Source organism: Eurypyga helias, unplaced genomic scaffold (genome assembly GCF_000690775.1).
Source record: "Eurypyga helias isolate BGI_N326 unplaced genomic scaffold, ASM69077v1 scaffold6222, whole genome shotgun sequence".
Classification (NCBI taxonomy): Eukaryota; Metazoa; Chordata; class Aves; order Eurypygiformes; family Eurypygidae; genus Eurypyga; species Eurypyga helias.
Window position 1 is genome coordinate 37,132 of NW_010237716.1, and position 18,512 is coordinate 55,643.

General features: G+C 38.9%; 1 protein-coding gene across 1 annotated transcript in view; it reads right to left on the reverse strand.

The window, feature by feature from the left end:
• The window catches only part of MGAT4A (mannosyl (alpha-1,3-)-glycoprotein beta-1,4-N-acetylglucosaminyltransferase, isozyme A), a 46,129-nt gene extending 28,044 nt beyond the window's left edge, over positions 1-18,085 (reverse strand). Inside the window, exons 1-5 of the mRNA XM_010147555.1 lie at positions 17,922-18,085; positions 14,815-14,955; positions 12,627-12,760; positions 997-1,043; positions 303-416 (exon numbers count right to left, since the gene is read on the reverse strand). Coding sequence (XP_010145857.1) covers positions 303-416; positions 997-1,043; positions 12,627-12,760; positions 14,815-14,955; positions 17,922-17,937 — 452 coding nt within the window. The 5' untranslated portion in view covers positions 17,938-18,085. The remainder of the gene's footprint in view (positions 1-302; positions 417-996; positions 1,044-12,626; positions 12,761-14,814; positions 14,956-17,921) is intronic.
• Positions 18,086-18,512: the final 427 nt, after the last annotated feature.

Genomic DNA, 18,512 nt, shown 5'->3' on the forward strand with positions numbered 1-18,512 from the left:
TTTACACTATGTTTCAGGAAGAAAAACAGTAAATAAAAATGTCTATGTAACACAAAAAGAAAAAGTATACTGAGTATCAGTTCTCCACCCAAAATCTGACACTAAACGAACACAGCCAAGCATCAGGCTGTGACCATGAACAGAACAGACGATGGATGAACACAGCAGTTTTAGCATCCCCACACTTTCAAGAACTACAGCAAGAAAACATTTCAAGAATTCACATCCCACTTGCTATTTCATAAACAACAAAAGTCTGGGTGTGGGAGGAGATGGGAAAAGATCTGGGGGAATAAACTAACCTCACTCTCTCTTTTGAGTCTCCAAATGTCTCTTTCAAGTTTGTCAAATCAGGATAGTAAGTTGCAGGAGGGGCTATTACTTCCACCAAGCCAGAACTGATCTCTGTAGAAAACCTGTCAATAGAAACATCCTAAAGTCACTTGAGAGTCTGAGTTCTGTAGACTTCCTGATTGCCTTGGTACAGATACTATTTCTGGTTACAACAACTACTTATTTAAAGAAGGCCTATAAAAGTAGTATACAAAAATATACTGTTTTCCTTAGCATCTTGTTCAGAGCAGTATAGCCTCTTGCCCAATAATCAGAATTCTAGCTAGATTCTAACTGCTTCTTTTGCCTTTCTTTTTTCATAACCTAGTGATTTTTCCCACAGTTCTCTTTGAACATATGGAATACAAGGCCCTAACACAGATGTCAAATTTCCATTCATGTTAAACCAATCCCATCCATTTATGATGCACCAAATAAACTGTAAACCAATCAATGGGATTAGATTAACTGACTGAATCAGTGCCGCTTAAATCTGTCACCCACTACTTTGTTGTTCAAAAGTCCAAACCCCACAAGAAACCAAAATGCATGATCTCATACTTCCAGAATACTTTTTATTACTTATCACAACCTGAGTTAGGAAGGAAGAAAAACCAAACCCACATTTAAGCTAAGTAGTTCCCCATTAAAACTACAACTTACTCTTTTTCCAGGCTTGCAACAACACTGTTAACATAATCAAGATCAGTCTGGAAAAAAAACAAACACAAAAAACCAAATAGAATACTTAACAGTTTTGGAGCTACACTTTAAAAGAACCGAGTAAAATAAACATTGGAGGTAGCTGCACATGCTGAAATTGATTTTTCACATATTTGAGTAATAGAGGAACACATCACACAGGTAACTATGTCATGTCTAATGGGAGAAGAAACAATTCTTTTTCAGAAGGAAATAATCTTTGCTTCATATCTGCTTTTAAAGGACAGTTCTAATCCAATTGTCAATATTTTCTTGCAATCTCTCATGATCTTAATGACAAAATGATCACTGTGTGTGCAGAAAGAACTTCATATTGCAGTTACATAATATGAAAATATTACCAGGGAAAGCTTTCTGGAAAACAGGACATTGAACATACACTCTAAATCCTAAACTTTGCATTTAGAGTGCGGATGCGCCAACCGCAGAATGCAATCAACATACTGTTTTCCCGACTAGGGCTGCTCTTTTGCATCAGAGACTAACTTGCCAGAACTGGCTCGTTATTCAACCTATTCACTTGGTTGTACACACGTATTCCAGGAAAAGAGAGTTTGTGGCTTCATATATGCGACTGAAAACCCTAATCTTTGTTATACTTACTAATCTAATAACGTTACATACTATTTATCAGTTTTCAAAAGAAAATTTACAGTCTATAAATCAACCCAGATTCTGGTGGCTCATGAGGATTCTGCAGAAATAGCTGCCTTTGAAATGTTAGAAACAAAGAAACAGTTCATATTTTGTCCCATGAATTTGTAATGCAGATTACCATTAAAGGATTATACATAGAGAATGAAACCCCATTTCCATAGAACCACTAATCTTGTTTGATAAAGGTGCTTACCTTTGATCTTAAAAATCACATTCCTATTTTAAAGATTTATTTTTATGAAATCCAACATAATGCTAGTGACGCACACTTTTCCAAAAAGCCTAACAGTGGGTTTCTTCCAAAAGTTCTAAATACTACAAGAACATATGAGTAGAAAGCATTTGTCATAAATTTTTCATACACATTTTCTTCATAAGTGCTATGCCTAGTGCTGGACAGAAGTTCTAATAAGTAGGTAAGGTGCTCACAATTTAAAACTCAACCTGCAGCAAGTTCCACAAAAGCAAACTCAAGTCCATACGGACCTTGATGTCTTTAAATACACATATGGATTGTTCACACATGGTTTATTAGTGGAATGGAGTTTTAAGACATAACTTTTCCTGCTGTGTTGCAAATCAGTGTCCTAGTGACTACCGAAAAGTAACTTTAGTATATGATTTCTAACAGAAACCTTTCTTTTTTTAAAAAAAGAAAAAAAAAAGAAAAGAAAGTCTGGAATAAGAGGTTTTTCCCCTACTTCCCCTTATTTTTGTCCTTCATGCAAAAGGTTGGCAGTTTCCCAGTAGCTTCATGTTACAGGGAGGTAGCCAGTAGACTTCCAACCTCATATTGTCTGTCATCTGTGCTGCTGTCTCACAAAATCAAGATGGTCTCCGTCTAGCTGCCCTGACCACAATATATGGCAAATACCACTCCCGGTTTAGTAGGCAGTCTTCCTTTTGAATCAACCATTGCTGCAACAGCATAGTGCAAAAGCAGATGCTACTTTAAGATTTCTTTTTTTTTTTTAAATCGAGATTGAAAAGCTAATGCCATTTTTTCACACGAGCAAATACCTTAAAACTTGATATCCTGCCCTTATTTCTAAATAAGCAGTTGTGTTTATATTTACCAGCAGCATCTGAGATTCAGAACCAGGATTTCAACACCAAACTCTTCCCCTCAGGATAGCAGGTTGACTGTCATCTTTCCACATGAGAACTTCGGAAGACAATCAACCCCTCTCATTACCCAGCCTAACACTACATGGGATCTTTGCCAACATCCTTCAGCAGTGTCCATGTCCCACTAAGACAGCACTCGTAAGTTATTTCACACAACCACATGAAATATCAGAACATGCAATAGATTTGATCAATCTGTTACAATACCCGAGGAAAGAATTAACTATACAGAATACTTTGCAGAGTAGCAATGGAAAGAAACCTGGAATAGCCAGATATTTGCTCTGAGGATCTAATTTAAGGATCATAGAATCATAGAATCACAGACTGGTTTGGGCTGGAAGGGACCTTAAAGCCCATCTAGTTCCACCCCCCCTGCCATGGGCAGGGACCCCTTCCACTAGACCAGGTTGCTCAAAGCCTCATCCAGCCTGGCCTTGAACACTTCCAGGGATGGGGCATCCACAGCTTCTCTGGGAAACCTGTTCCAGTGCCTCACCACCCTCTCCAGGAAGAACTTCTTCCTGATCTTCTAAGCAGTATCAACAAATTCACCTAATAACTGAAAAGCAACAGGGAAAAAACCTCAAACTATTATGGACCAATATCTATTCTCTATTTTTGAGGAAGAAAGTGTTTACTGCCTTGACAAAAGACCTAAGGTCCTCTGTATCAACCTACAGGACACAAGACTACTGAAAATAATTATGAACTATATATAACAAGAAGCAGTAATACCCTTGTCTTCTCCAAGAACCTTCAAAAGGACAAGACAAATCCAGATTAATCAAAAGGAAGTCACCCATGAAAGACGGTGTAACTGTTATTCAGGCTTCCAGTGAAGAACATCTGGTAGATACCAGCTTGACTTTGGAGCAGCTATGATGAGCTTAGATTTTATTTCATGGTATCCGTGCTGCTTGCAACTAGCAAATGGAAATGTCAGAGATGATCCTAAACAAAGCAGCACAACTTGTAAGAATGCTATGAATGTTTTTGTCTACCAAATCAGAGAGCAATAACAAAACCAGAATTATTCCTTATTAAAACTCTTAAGGTTGGAGATTAAATAATCCCTAGGATTTGGGAACCCAAGAAAAAGATGGAAAAATTAAAATTCTAATAATTAATCCCTTTAAAGCAATTAAATGCAAAATTGTGGTAGGTCACAACCAAAGAGTTAACAGTGCCAGCCAAAAAGATGCATCTTACAAATCAATCACATGAAGCCTTACAAACAAGTTTGTCCTGTTAGGTGGATCTCTGGGAACTAACGAAAGGCATTAAGTAGGGGTGGTTATTTCGGCATCAGCCACTGAAGCCTTTCCACCTGTTCTTTCTTCTTTATCATATGAAATTACTGATCTCCAAGAGAAAGCAAGAACACTTCAATTGAGACATCCTCCTTTTTTCATTCATACCAGATCAGATCAAAGATTGATTCAGCTCAGCATCCTGCTTCCAGCAGTGGTAGCCATGAACAGATACACAGCAAAGAGCACGGCCAGGACAAGCATACACAATACCCCCTTCTCACTACCATCCATGCTCCGACTACCTTCAGTTCAAGTTAAATCTGTCTCAGGAAGTGATTTTGCGTATTTAACATTTCTCAGTAGACTCCTCTTCAAGGCAGTTTGCCAGTATCCTCTTGAGCCTATCTAAACTTTCAGCAAGAAAAAGAAAAAAAATATTTTAGCTTATGAGATCTGTGGAGTTTCATGAGCCTGTGAACATGGCAACATCTAAGGTTTAACTCCTAGCACCAGCAATGTTGATGAGACACACAAACATAGTGCTTTGATGAATCTCTCTGAAAGAAAACAGAGTTCGCTGGGGAACAAACTAAAGTTTCAGACTGTCAGGGAAATAAGTTTATTTCCTCAGTTTTTGTAAGATGATGCCACACAACTCTCCAGAGTACCTTCTCAAGTTTAGGTGAGCTTGAATTTCAGATCTGCAGTTATTCTAAGGTTTGTCTGAACAAACATCGTTATTCATAACAAACACACAGAGCAGCAATGAACTTTCCAATCTTTTTTACTTATTTTTTATGACCGTGTGCATGGCAAAGTAGTAGAATATATTTGCTAGCAGGCAAAATCAGAACTTTCCAGCTGCTGGTTAACAGCTAGACAACTGTCAGACAAATTCAAAATTTCTAGTTTCAATAATCAACCCTTTTGTACTGCTAAATCCTAGTTACTTCATACCTTCAAGAATGACAGAAGGTGGACTGTTTCTCAAAATGTAAGGAAAACAATGGCATTTTAGACCAAGGGTCTATCTACTGTCTTGGACAGTAGCAGATGCATAGAGAAAAATAAAGGTGCAACCACAGCATCATAGAATACCTCAAGCTGGAAGGGATCCCCAAGGATCATCAAGTCCAACTGCCTGCTCCTCACTGGACTACCTAAAATGAAACCATATGACTAAGAGCGTCTTCTAGACGCTCCTTGAACTCGACAGGCTTGGTGCCGTCACCCCTTCCCTGGGAGCCTGTTCCAGTGCCCGACGACCCTCTCGGTGAAGAGCCTTTTCCTAATGCCCAACCTGAACTTGCCCTGACCAGCTCCATACCATTTCCACATTCCTATCACTGGTCAGAGAGAGGAGATCAGCACCTCCCCTTCCACTGCCTCTCTTGAGGAAGGTGTAAACTGCAACGAGGTCACCCCTCAGCCTTCTCTTCTTCAAGATGAACAAACAAATTGACCACAGCTGCTCCTCATACATCTTGCTCTTGAGGTTTTTCACCATCTTGGTCTAATAGTTTAGAAACAGAATTTTTAGACTGGAAAGACCTTTAAGATCATTAAGTCCAACCGTTAACGCACCACTGACAAGTCCACCACTAAACCGTGTCCTTCAGCACCTTGTCCACACGTTTTTTAAAATCCCTCCAGGGATGGTGACTCCACCACTTCCCTGGACAACCCACTCCAATGCCTGACAACCCTTTCAGTGAAGAAAGGTTTGTTAATATCCAATCTAAACCTCCCCTGGCACAACTTGAGGCTGTTTCCTCTCATCCTATCACTTGTCACTTAGGAGAAGAGACCAACCCCCCCCTCTCTGCAGCCTCCTTTCAGGCAGCTGTAGAGAGCGATCAGGTCTCCCCTGAGCCTCCTCCAGGCTGAACCCCCCCAGTTCCCTCAGCCGCTCCTCACAGGACTTGTGCTCCAGACCGTTCCACAGCTCTGTTGCCCTTCTCTGGACACACTCCAGCACCTCAGTGTCTTTCTGGTAGTCAAGAGCCCAAAACTGAACACAGGATTCAAGGTGCAGCCTCAGCCGTCCCCAGTACAGGGGACAGTCACTGCCCTGGTCCTGCTGGCCACACTGTTCCTGATGCAGACCAGGATGCCATTGGCCTTCATGGCCACCTGGGCACACTGCTGGCTCATGTTCAGCTGCTGTCGACCAACACCACCAGGTCATTTTCTGCCAGGCATCTTTCCAGCCACTTGTCCCCAAACCTGTAGTGTTGTGTGGGATTGTTGTGGCCCAAGTGCAGGACCCAGCACTTTGATGTTCTTTTTATATCAAGGTACCCAAAACTGCACACAGTACTCGAGGCGGGGCCACACCAGTGTGGTGCAGGGTGCAATAAATGGGGTACGTGCAGAACGAACCTTCTTTCACTTCATATACCTCCCAGTTCTCAATAATCAACATTTTATCATTCCTAGGCCTGACTGCTATCTTTACCATTAGATTCAATAGCTCCTTCTGGATCTGGTCTTTGTGAATTTGCCCAATTCATTTCAGAATCCATTTATTCTCTCATATTTCACAATATCCAGTAACAACAAGGTCCACAATTTAGCTATGTACCAAATGAAAAATACTGCCTTTGTTTTAGATTTTTTGCCTCTTAATTTCACTTAGCCGTACCTAGATTGCACCCATATCACCATGTCACACTTCTAGTCCACACACGTAAAATCTAAAACGGAGCAAAACAGTGAGTCAAAACAGAGCAGGAGTGAGGCTGGCAAAGGCAGAGCAAGCACACAAACACTTAGCATCAGACCATAGGAGACATGGTCTTGTACTCTAGCGGTAGCAGCAAGACACAGTACTGCTAGAAGAAACGAAAATAGCCTTCAAGTTCAGACATCTACATTCCATTGTAAAGCATGGGATTCCCATCCCTCTTATTTCCTGTCTCACCTCTTCTGCCACAACTTAATGACACTGGATACACTATATCTAGACTGTTATGAGTATCCAGATCTTAATTCTAAAATGAAATTTACTTCAAGTCAGTCTTAACCTATTCAAGAACACCTTTTAAAAAAAAGAAAAAAAACCTGGGAAACAACCATGCTAATCTGCAAAGCATGGTCATTTCACTGCTTACTAATTTCTATAATTTTATTTGATCTTTCATCATCCCTGTGGAATAGGGTGGAATAATTTTACGATGTATTTTAAATAGTAACAAACAATGCAAAATTGAACAGCCTCCAGAAAATGCAAAGCAAACATATATTTCCCTTGAAATGGTGAAAGTACCTATAAATATAATTACCTACATATAAGGCATTACAATTCACATAGGAAAAAGCTACCACTAAAGTGGTATTTGGATCTATTTTGGGATATTAATGTAGTGAAGAAAAAGCCCTAAGGAATAAAAGTGCAACAGTGGTTTCCAGTGGTTGCAGAAGGGTATGGATATAAATAAAAGCTGCGGAAAAAGGTAGTAACATCTGTCAGAGTTCAACAAATGCAGCTGAAAAAAAGATTTTCAGGAATACAGCATCTGCTTTCAGATCTGAAGCAGCAAGTTCAAGTTAAATACAGGGAACATGAGAACAAGATGCAAAGCTAAAACAGTAATGCAGAATACTGTCATAACACAGCCCTCTAATGTTACACAAGCAAAATGTAGCCTCCGTGTCCTACATGAGCTAATGATTTCATCCCTCTCTTACTGAAACTCCCCCCTCTACCACACAAGAAGAAATATCTTTCTCTCTTGCTCTCCAATCATTTCTGTGATTAACTCAACTCAGTTCAGGACAGGGTTTCACAATGCAAAGCCTTTGGCAGCAATCGCAGGAATACATGTGTACTCTCCTATCACTTGCCTCTCGTTTCTCCCTACCCTTGCACCCTGCATGTCAGATCCTCAGTCATGAGGGCATATGTCCATATGGATTGGGCTGTGAACCACAGCACCACATCAGAGAATAAGTTTAGCTTTTAAGAAGGCCAGTCAAAACAAAAATATCACAGGAAAATTCAAATCAGGACATTCATTTGTGTCTAGCTTTGACTTGTTTTAAGTATTATATACATACATAGTTAAGTATATGCTAAGATCTATTCGTCTTTCTCCAACTCGAGACATGCAGTCAGATCTCTTGAGGATTAAGAATACACTCTGTAGAGCAGCTCCAGGAAAGGGTGGCTCCCAGGTTTTCAACAATTAGCAGAAATAATCAAACATCTCCGTAGCAGAGATGATATTAGTACACCCAGGTTGAGAGAAAGAGACACAAGATACACTCCTTTGTTTTCTATCACGAGATCTGCTGATCACAGAGATCTCTAGATCAAGCCCAGCGCAAGAAGAGGTGAAGATACAGGTTTGTTTATTATGCTGCAGAAGTTTTCTATATTAGATTCTAATGTTAATACATCCAGAACAGGTATAGCAAGGTTTGACCCACTGTGTGCACTCAGTACTTAATTTGCTAAGGCTTTATTCATACCAGCACACAGGATGGTACCTGGCTGGGTGATTGTCACACTGACCCAACCAGTACAGAAACTTTTCCAAAGAAATAATAAAAAAAATTTCTCTGCAACGGGAGAATACAGAAAACACTACTGAAGATCAACATCTTACAATTTAGCAGGCACCGTTTACACAAAGAGATGACACAGTGACAGTAGAAGATATTCAGATATGCATATTTTTCTAGCCTCAAGTGAAAAGTGAATTGAAACAGAGTAAGATTTGAATAAGCAACATGCAAGGAAGTATAGCATGTGGACTAGTGCTCCAAGAACAAATGGCTGGTCAGTTATTGCCTCAGTGGTGTACAGGATTAGCAAGATGCTTTTGCATACCTGTAGTGTCTTATGTTTCTTACTGAAATAATTTGTATTTCTGATATTTTTGGTCAAATCAAGGGCTTATAGTCTTCCCAATGCACACTGATTACTGTTTGTACAAAAGACTGTGCTAAGTGCAGTCACTGATTAATGAAGTGGACTGACAAGAATTTGTGATATATTTAGAACAGGTCTAAGATGCATTTTCTTCATGATAAATGAGCTCTCCCCTCATGAAAAAAAAGATTGTTTAGATACCAGAAAAGTATTCTAAATTTCCATCACATTCAGTACCATGGATATATATGTCTGTTGTTCCACTATGATCACAGAACCATAGAACGGTTTGGGTTGGAAGGGACCTTAAAACGACCATCTAGTTCCAACCCCCTGCCATGGCCAGGGACACCTTCCACTAGACCAGGTTGCTCAGAGCCTCATTCAGCCTGGCCTTGAACACTTCCAGGGATAGGGCATCCATTGCTTCTCTGAGCAACCTGTTCCAGTGCTTCACCACCCTCTCCGTGAAGAACTTGTTCCTGATATCCAATCTAAACCTCCCCACTTTCAATTTAAACCCGTTACCCCTTGTCCCATCACTACAGGCCCTTGTAAAAAGTCCCCTCCCAGCTTCCTTGTAGGCCCCCTTAAAGTACTGGAAGGCTGCTATAATTACAAGCCCTATTAAATAAAAATACTGGATGACATTCTAATATAGAGTTCACAGTTTCTTAAACCTAGAGCCTATTGTTTATTATGAAAGCAAGTTCTCATACAGAGCAGGTTTAAGAGATTGAATCGCTTGTTTTGACCCATCTGATGAGCCTATGAACTAGCTACATAGTGAAGGGGAATAAAAAGTTTTTTAAGTATAGAGGTACAATGAATCATGCCTATTTATTAGTCATCCTAATGAATACCTGCAAATTACTCTGCAATAGAAAGTTATTTTAACAAATTGGAGAACAGACATATGTCAGTTACTGGGACAATTGCACAGTTTACTGTGAAGCAATTCTAGTAAGTATTTAAATTGGTGATTAGATATCACATCAGCTAAGATATTTTAGATATCCTTGAACCTCTAGTATGGAAATTTACTGTGTATAATTAAATTACTGAGAAATATCCATACATTAAATGAATATACAGATCTCTGTTTAGCAACCATAATGCATCTATATTTACAAGGTCATCTGTTTACACTGTTCGTGCTGTTTGCAGAAGGCCATTAGCCTTAATTTTCAACTTGTTTTTTAGTAGAAAAAGTCAAATTTACAAGAAAGGCGTGACATTGAATTGCTAAAAATAATAACAGGCTTAGAAGTGTTTTTTAGGGTACTTAGCACAAAGAGATTACAGTCCATGACTATGGCTCCCAGCAGTGCTTCTTAAACACTGTCAATTTCATTTCTCAAATAAAGTCAGCAAGAAAATACTAACAGCCTTTTAAAATAACATTTTTTCATATAATTCTCTTGTGAAAACATTTCTGTGAAGTCCTGCACTTTTTTCTGGTTGGTACAAGCTATAGACAGAGCACAGAGAGTAACTGTAAGCTTACTCTAACCTCACACCCTTTCTTGCTGTACTTACTGCACAGATGTTGCGCAGAGGCCGCATCTTTTTTCAGACACTTCTGCCACCGTTTTCAGTGCAAGCATAGTTAGTCAAAGTTCTCGTGTTTTTAAATAAGCCTTCATTAATGCACACATTAATGACAGCAACACTCTTAAGATATTTTAGGCTAGGAAACCCCCAGACAAAGCTATTTTAAAAGCTAAAGCTTTTCCTTTTGTTTAAGGAGAAACAAAAGTCCATCAGGGGAGTAGGGCTTCCCTCAATTAGCCAGAGAAAATGCTTAATAAACCTAGACCTTTCATCTTGCAAAATGAAGATGAAATATACAGCATAACTCAGAAAAAACACAACACAGTTTGGGATGAAGTATTTACTGTACCATATTATTCACCAAAAGAGTTCCCTTGTAGCAACTAGAAAACAAAACTACAAGATATTGAACTTAAGAAAACATAAAATATGATCAAAGAAATAGTAAAGCAAGGATGACAAAACTGGATGGAGTAAAGAAAGATGAAGGCAAATCTAAAGAATAGTTAGAACAGAACAAGAATTTAAACTCAGGTTCTTCAAATTTTCACAGATACTCGTATCTTTCAGTGCCCACAGCAGATAGGAGAGTAAGCACATAGTGCTGCTCATCATGAGACACAGGCAGAGGGTAACAGTATCCCACCCTGGAGCAAACAACACAACTCTCCTTGGTCACAGAAGCAATAGCTCCCATGTTATAGTGTTCAGTTCCTTCACAGCCCCTTTTGTAGAATCATTCCCAAGATTAAAGAGAATTTCCTACCACCTCAAAGGAAGAAAGGTATTTAGCTAGGAAAACTGAGGTATAGCAATAGGGCTTGTCTAAGGCAACAAGAGAAACTTGTGCGGCTGGGGACAGCATGGATTCCCTTCACTCCTGAATTTTGCAGAAGACAGAGAATCCAATGATAATACAGGTCTTCATTGCTCAGACCTCCTTAAGGAAAACAAAATGAAATTTCAGTTTTAAACCTTGAAAAGTAGCCACACAGGCACTAAAACTACTCCAACTAATACAGCAGAGAAGATGTCAGCATCCCAGTAATTCAGAATGAATTCTCTTCTCCTGATATTCTCAAACAACGGATTTTTTAAGACCATTTTATGTAGAAAAGCTGTATATATCCAGACAGACAGTTTGTGACTGACTGTCAGGAAAAAGAAAGCAGAGCAATTTATATTAGGAAAACCTAAGAACCAGTTCTCAGGTACAGGTTAAAAGTTTGCAAACTTTAAAGCAAGCTTTAAAAATGTGGTGATAATAGAACCAGCAGTATTAAAATGGCTATCTGGTTTCCCACTGATTCATCCCGGAGGAGACACCAGTTCACAGGACTAAAGCCATTTTCCCAGTAATAACTAGAGGATTCACATTTTCATCTATGGGAGTCCTAACCACTGTTTTAGTAGAGCACTATATTATTAGATGGATGAAGGTCAAGCAAGTAAATTTCTCACTCTCCAAGTCAGACTTCTGAGAAAGACATATAGACCAAAATAAGCATACTCAATTCCCAGCAGCCAACTGAATTACTTCTGAAAGCAGTCTATCATTGTCCTAAATTTTATTTCCATTAAATCAGAGCAAAACTGACCAAACTGTCCAAGTGAACACTGTTTTAATTAATCCATGAAAAAGGTCTGGGTTTAGAATATCCACACTGTCCAGAAAATAAAATCAGTACCAATCTGTGCCTAACATCTCAAACGGCAGCACTCACTTGAGGAAGAACCAAGCAGTAGCATGATCAGAATGAGAAGAATCCTCCCTAAAACACCAGAGCATCTTAGCCATTATTTTGATGTTGAAGGCATAAATGCACCTCTCTCTCACTAGGTATAAGCATCACAAGACTTGCAAAAGAACCAGTCCACCGAATCCATGTCCACTATACCCTTGATAAAAAGAAAAGGCTGGGCACTTTAGGGTCATTTCTCTCAGAAACACAAGACTGACACTGGCTCCTTCTCATGGAAGAAGACAGTCATCTGTCTACATGTTGAAGAAAAAGTGTATCTTCATCAATTCCTGAAAGGAGTCGTATTTGTAATTAAAGGCAGCTTAGAAATTACATAACAAATGCTGAAGCGATTACCTCTCCTATAAAGACAACCATGACACAATCCAGTTTTTCTTCAGGGGACAGCTTATCAATAAGGGAGTGGAGAGTTTCTGTAAGGTAAGACTTGACTTTTCTTTTCACTGTAGGTATTCCCATTACAATGGAAACTGAAATCAAACAAACCACAAATGTACTTTCAGTGATTTCATACACAAGATAGAAAAACAAAAATCTTATCCCATAATAAAGCATTGCTTAAGAAATGCAGGGAGTTAAAAGACGGGAGATAACAGTAATTTAAAATAGTGTAAAAACATACCGCACATCATCAGGGGCATTATTAAACAATCACTACCAACTCTCATATCTAACACAGCAAAGAAAAAAAAAGTAATCCCACACATGCCAGACTACTGCAGAGGTAACAACTGACAACCATGATATTAATCAGATAAAGTGAACCAAAACTTAAGAGTGATTAAACTCCCTAATTTTGTTTTATTTTCAACTTGGCATAACCAGTCTTCTCAACTCAAGTATTTAACTTCTCAGAAGTTATCTTTTAAAATAAGACTGCTGAAAAAAACTATCACTTTCTTCTAGAAAAAACAACTACAGGTCATCAGGATTGAGCAGAAATTCCTCACCGAAATCTGTTATTCCTGTTAAAAGCATCTCAAATGCAAAGCAATCTGGCCTCAACTACATGCTACAGCATGAACTACATGAACAGCATCTTTCAGCTGGCCATTCGACTCCTGTGTTCCTTAACTTTCCCTTAGTCTTTCTTCTGTAACTCACCCTGTACCCAGGCCTGGCTACCTGCTAGGAACACAGCAGGCAGCAGCAGGAACACAGTAAAAGGATAAAGCAGACTTCAAAAGTCAGCACCAGCATGCTGAGCCATCTGTGCAAAATGATTTACCACATCATAAATACATAAAAATCAAACAACTATTAAAATATGTTGTTTATCCTACCTTATAGAGCCTGCTTCACCTAACAACTGCACATTAATAAACGCTGAATTTTTAAAACAAATGCTCAAAAAGCACAGTAACTGGGAAGGGGAAAAAAGGAAAATAATTTTAACTCAGAATTTCTTCCCTCTTTTTAATTAAATAAACCCAACTCCAATTTCTGTTTCATAATTTCAAACTTCTGTCATATATTCCCAGTGGGATATAATACAGGCTTCACTTGAAACAATAAAGGAATATGAGCTTTTTCCTTCCTAAATAACAACATTGAAATAAACGGCGTTTACCATCAGAAAAATAGCCCTATGGCTTGAGCCCACACGTTTGTCACACAGGCATGCCTTCTGTTAAAAGGAGGAGTAATCAAACTTACTGAAGTAATTAAAAAAAAAAAAAAATATAGGCCAGAAGTAACTCATGCTTCTTTCAAAAGCGGGAGGAAGGGGGAAGAAATTTAAAAAGAAAGGCCTAGTGGACAATAACATGAGCCGTTCTAGTCAGATGGCACGCAGGGAAATGGGGATGCGTCAGTGGGGCCTTGAAGCTTAGAGACGCACGGGCACGTACGCTTTGACGCGTATCAGCTTGGTGAGGCTTTATGCTGTTTATTTTCTAGGCCTCCAAGAGTGGTATTCCATGGAGCTATCCTAATCACCAAAGCTCAGAATTTGTGAGGATTAGAATTAAAGAGGCGATCAACAGTACTGCAGCACAACACTGATTGATTTCTCCCCCCCACCCCCAAATGAAGCTCCACATTTTATGGATACAATTATATCTGATCATCCAACCTAGTTCTCCCAACTCTAAGTTATACATTGACATATATTGTTCAAAAAACACCAAATCTAAAATAATTATATGCATTCATGGTTGCCCCACAAATCTGAAAAGCCGAAGGGACACGTCTGTTAGCAGTTTAGAATTTCTAACACTTCAGCTTTGTTCCCTTTACTTAATCACAAAAAATTAAGCCAAACTAAATGTTTCTTAATGTGTACCTTAACGTGGAATGGGTGTGATTGAGATTTTGCAGAAAAGAGCAAAGCTGAAGCTAAACTCCTTTCATCTTGGATTCAGTAAGAATCCTGAGAGATATGAATATCACACAAGTTAAATGAGATGTCCTTGATCTACTAAGTAATGCAGTAAGCAATATTACTAAAACTAGAAACTCCTCCAGATATAAAACATAAAATTAAAACATATAAAACCTTAAAAAAAAAAATGTATCAGCATACCTCCTGTCCTTCCAAGGCCAACCTGCACAGAAGGTTGAAGGCTTCCTTCATTTTTCAACAAATGAGGCAAATGGTAATAGATATTTGGCACTTGAAGAGATTTTCTACTTGTTAGCTCTTTTAACAATTTCAGCGTCTCATCTGCAAACATACATGAAATCAGTAACGCAGAAAACAAACAGTATAAAGTTTTATGCAGTGGTAAATAATACAAAACTCCAAGCTTGGTCCTAACTGAGAAACAGAACAAATGATGTGTTTTACTGAGGCATTATACCTTGTGCACAAAGGAAGTCTTTTTCATTTTAACTTTTTAAATAAACTATGGCCAAGATTATTTTCCACTCAGCTACATTGCTACAAATGCAGTTAATGCTTACCTGATCACACAAGACTGCGGGTGATCACAGAAGTAAAGAATGCTCCATTTCTTTACTTTGGTTTGTTCCCACCCATCAAATCGTAATGGGAGGCTTATTACCTAGACTGATTTTCACTTACAGTTACAGAGCTCATCACCACGTAGTGATGCTACTGCAAGTAACTTTTCAAAGCCACAAATGCATATTGAAATACACTGTACATACACTACAAAACTAAAAATAGTGTTAAATACACAACTGATTTTAAATATTTCTGCAATAAAATGAATGCTAACGAATTCTGAGAGATGTGGGCTTGTTCAGCCTGGAGAAGAGAAGGCTCTGGGGAGACCTTATAGCACCTTCCAGTATCTGAAGGGGCCTACAAGGGAGCTGGGGGGGGACTTTTTACAAGGGCCTGTAGTGACAGGACAAGGGGTAATGGGTTTAAATTGAAAGCGGGGAGATTTAGATCAGATATCAGGAAGAAATTCTTCATGGAGGGGGTAGTGACGCACTGGAACAGGTTGTCCAGAAGAGCTGTGGATGCCCCATCCCTGGAAGTGTTCAAGGCCAGGCTGGATGAGGCTTTGAGCAACCTGGTCTAGTGGAAGGTGTCCCTGCCCATGGCAGGGGGGTTGGAACTAGATGACCTTTAAAAGGTCCCTTCCAACCCAAACCATTCTGTGATTCTATGAAATTTAATTTAGTCCTTTAGAGTACTTAAAATAAATCTTGCTCTTCCAAGAACAACTGCCTCTCAGGATGTCCAGGTGGCTCTCAAAGTTGCAAATTACAGTTTTTAAATTCCCCTGCTGTGCATGTTGATTTTCTTACATCAAGTGTGAAAACAACTCTATATCAAATGACAACTTTGATAGCATATGGACCTTTGAAAACTTACGGAATTTACAATATCAAGTTAAGCAAAAAAACTGTACTCATGGTTTCCAAAGAAAAAAATGAATTGTGCAGAAGTGAGGAAAGTAATGCCATAAATGTCACTCCTCTCAGATTCTGAGGGTAGCTTCTGCAAAGCTAGAATGGTTATATTGTGAGTTTGGGGTTATTTGGTTGAGGGGGTGACAAAATTTATTTTTGGGTGAAACTATATTCCTAGCCATTTATAATCTTGAAAAATGCTTTTTAAATAGATCCCATAAGACGAGATGCTCATTTGGATAGATTCCAACACAGGTACATTTTACTTTTCCTGCTAACATTTCCTTTAGCTCCAACTGCAAAAGCTGGACTAAAAATTCTCTCAAAATGTGACAGCTCTTTATAATATAAAGGAATTATGATTTACGTAAAACAACCTGATATTCTTTCAGCTTACAACATAGCAAACACTACATAGTGTTATGTATACTTAAGTACATTAAACTTAATAAAATCTATCTAATGCCAAGTTCTGAGCACAGAATCTCAGGAATTCAGACTTCAGCTGACTTCCCATCACAGCTTCATGTGGAAAAAAAGAGGATGTCCTATTTGGGATCCAGACTTGGTAGAAAGTTTAAAATGTGAATCAGTAACTTCAGCAGCATCAGAAGAGAGTAATTATGACTACACTGTCTATAAACAAGCTAGCTTATTTTTATAAATAAATACGGTAATAATCATAAACATAGTATCAAACTCATGTAACTTCCTCTGTTGTTCTTTGCCTTAACAGCAAAAACACACACACAGAACAGGAAGCCACAAACTATGTTAAATGTAACCTTCATCCATACCTTCCTTGAAGATGGAGATCAGGCTGGACAGCCCCTTAGTGTCAGACAGAGCAATTCATCCTTAATATCAGCACCGAGGGCCTGTAATTGTAACCCTCGCCCCTCAAAAAAAAAAAATCCTATAGATGATAGTAATCCATAGCACAAATATAAGTAGATAAGGGACTCAGAAAGCTTCATCCAGTTTTTGATTTGCAGAGAACTTTGTGTTTATATTCCTCATTAGGCAAATACAGTGAAATTTCTGCAACTTACCAAATCAGACCTCACCCCAGAAAAGTTTGTTTCACATGTTTGGGGTTATTTTGGGGGTTTTCCATCTAAAATAATCAGAGTGACTAAAGCAGTAATAGTGTGATTTTAAAAGTTAACGTCAAAACTGTTGAGTAGTACGAAGGCATGCTCTAACACTGCCAAACACAGCATTTGGTAAACTTGAGCATCCGCTTCCGAAATGGGGAAAAACTTATAGAAGAGTTGACCAGTGCAACATTTAATCGCTAGTTACAAAAAAGGACATTATCTGTACATTTTAGAAATCATAACCAAAACCCATCTAAAGTATCTAGATATATCACACAGCTATCAGCCAGAAGATGTACATTTTTATATCTTCCAGATGACTTCTAAATAGATTTTAATTTCTTCAAGTTCACCCATTTCTTAAACACTTTTGGCTCACCCTTCCCCTCAAGCTCTATTTAGAAAGCGATGTAAATTATTGTCAAAATATGCTCAGTTAACAAGTAACCAGGAGTTTGGAGCTATTTGTGGAATACGTATTCAGTCCCTAAAGCTGTAAGAATGAAGACTGAGTGAATCATTAAGAATAGAAATTGGAAACAAACAATAAATCCCCACCAGATATAATGTATTACAGATTCTTTATTTGCACTGCTAAACAGCTTCATTCAGCTTTCTTGGTATTAATTTCTTGTTCTATAGTAATAAGAAGAAATTATAGTAGTGCAGAGTTCTAAAAAAATAGCTCAATCACGGTATGTACCTGAAAAATTATTCATTGCATTCTTACTCCCGTTTGTTTCTGCTACGGCACGCCTGAACTGCTCCAAGATTGCATTCAGCTCAGAAGAGCGTTGCAGAGTACGATGCTCAGCTATACGAAGACGTTCCTTCAAAGCATGAAATTCCCGTTGATATGCAATCAACTTTTCTGGAGAGAAAAAAGATGACCTTGGTTATTTTTGGAAACAAACACCTACAGACAAACCCAACAAGGGCCAGGGACTGCTCAGCTATGCAGCTCCTGAAATTCAAGCACGAGGAGCACAGCCTGGCATAACCCCACCAGGGTTAGTCACCTTAGTATTTACACAGCATACAGAGGGGAGGGTGAGCTGCACCAGACAGGGACGCAAAGTGGGCATCACAGGGAGTATGTCCCGCACGGTAGCAACCTTTGCGTCCCCATTACTCCGCACCACAAGGCAATTCTGCCACATGCCCACAAATACCTTTTCTTTAAGCCTCAGAGTAAGAGCAGTGTCTTACAAAAGCACAGGCTGTGCCTTTTCAAAGCCCTCTCTGAGCACTTCTGTAAGAACGACTGGAATTTTACAACAGTTCAGACATACTC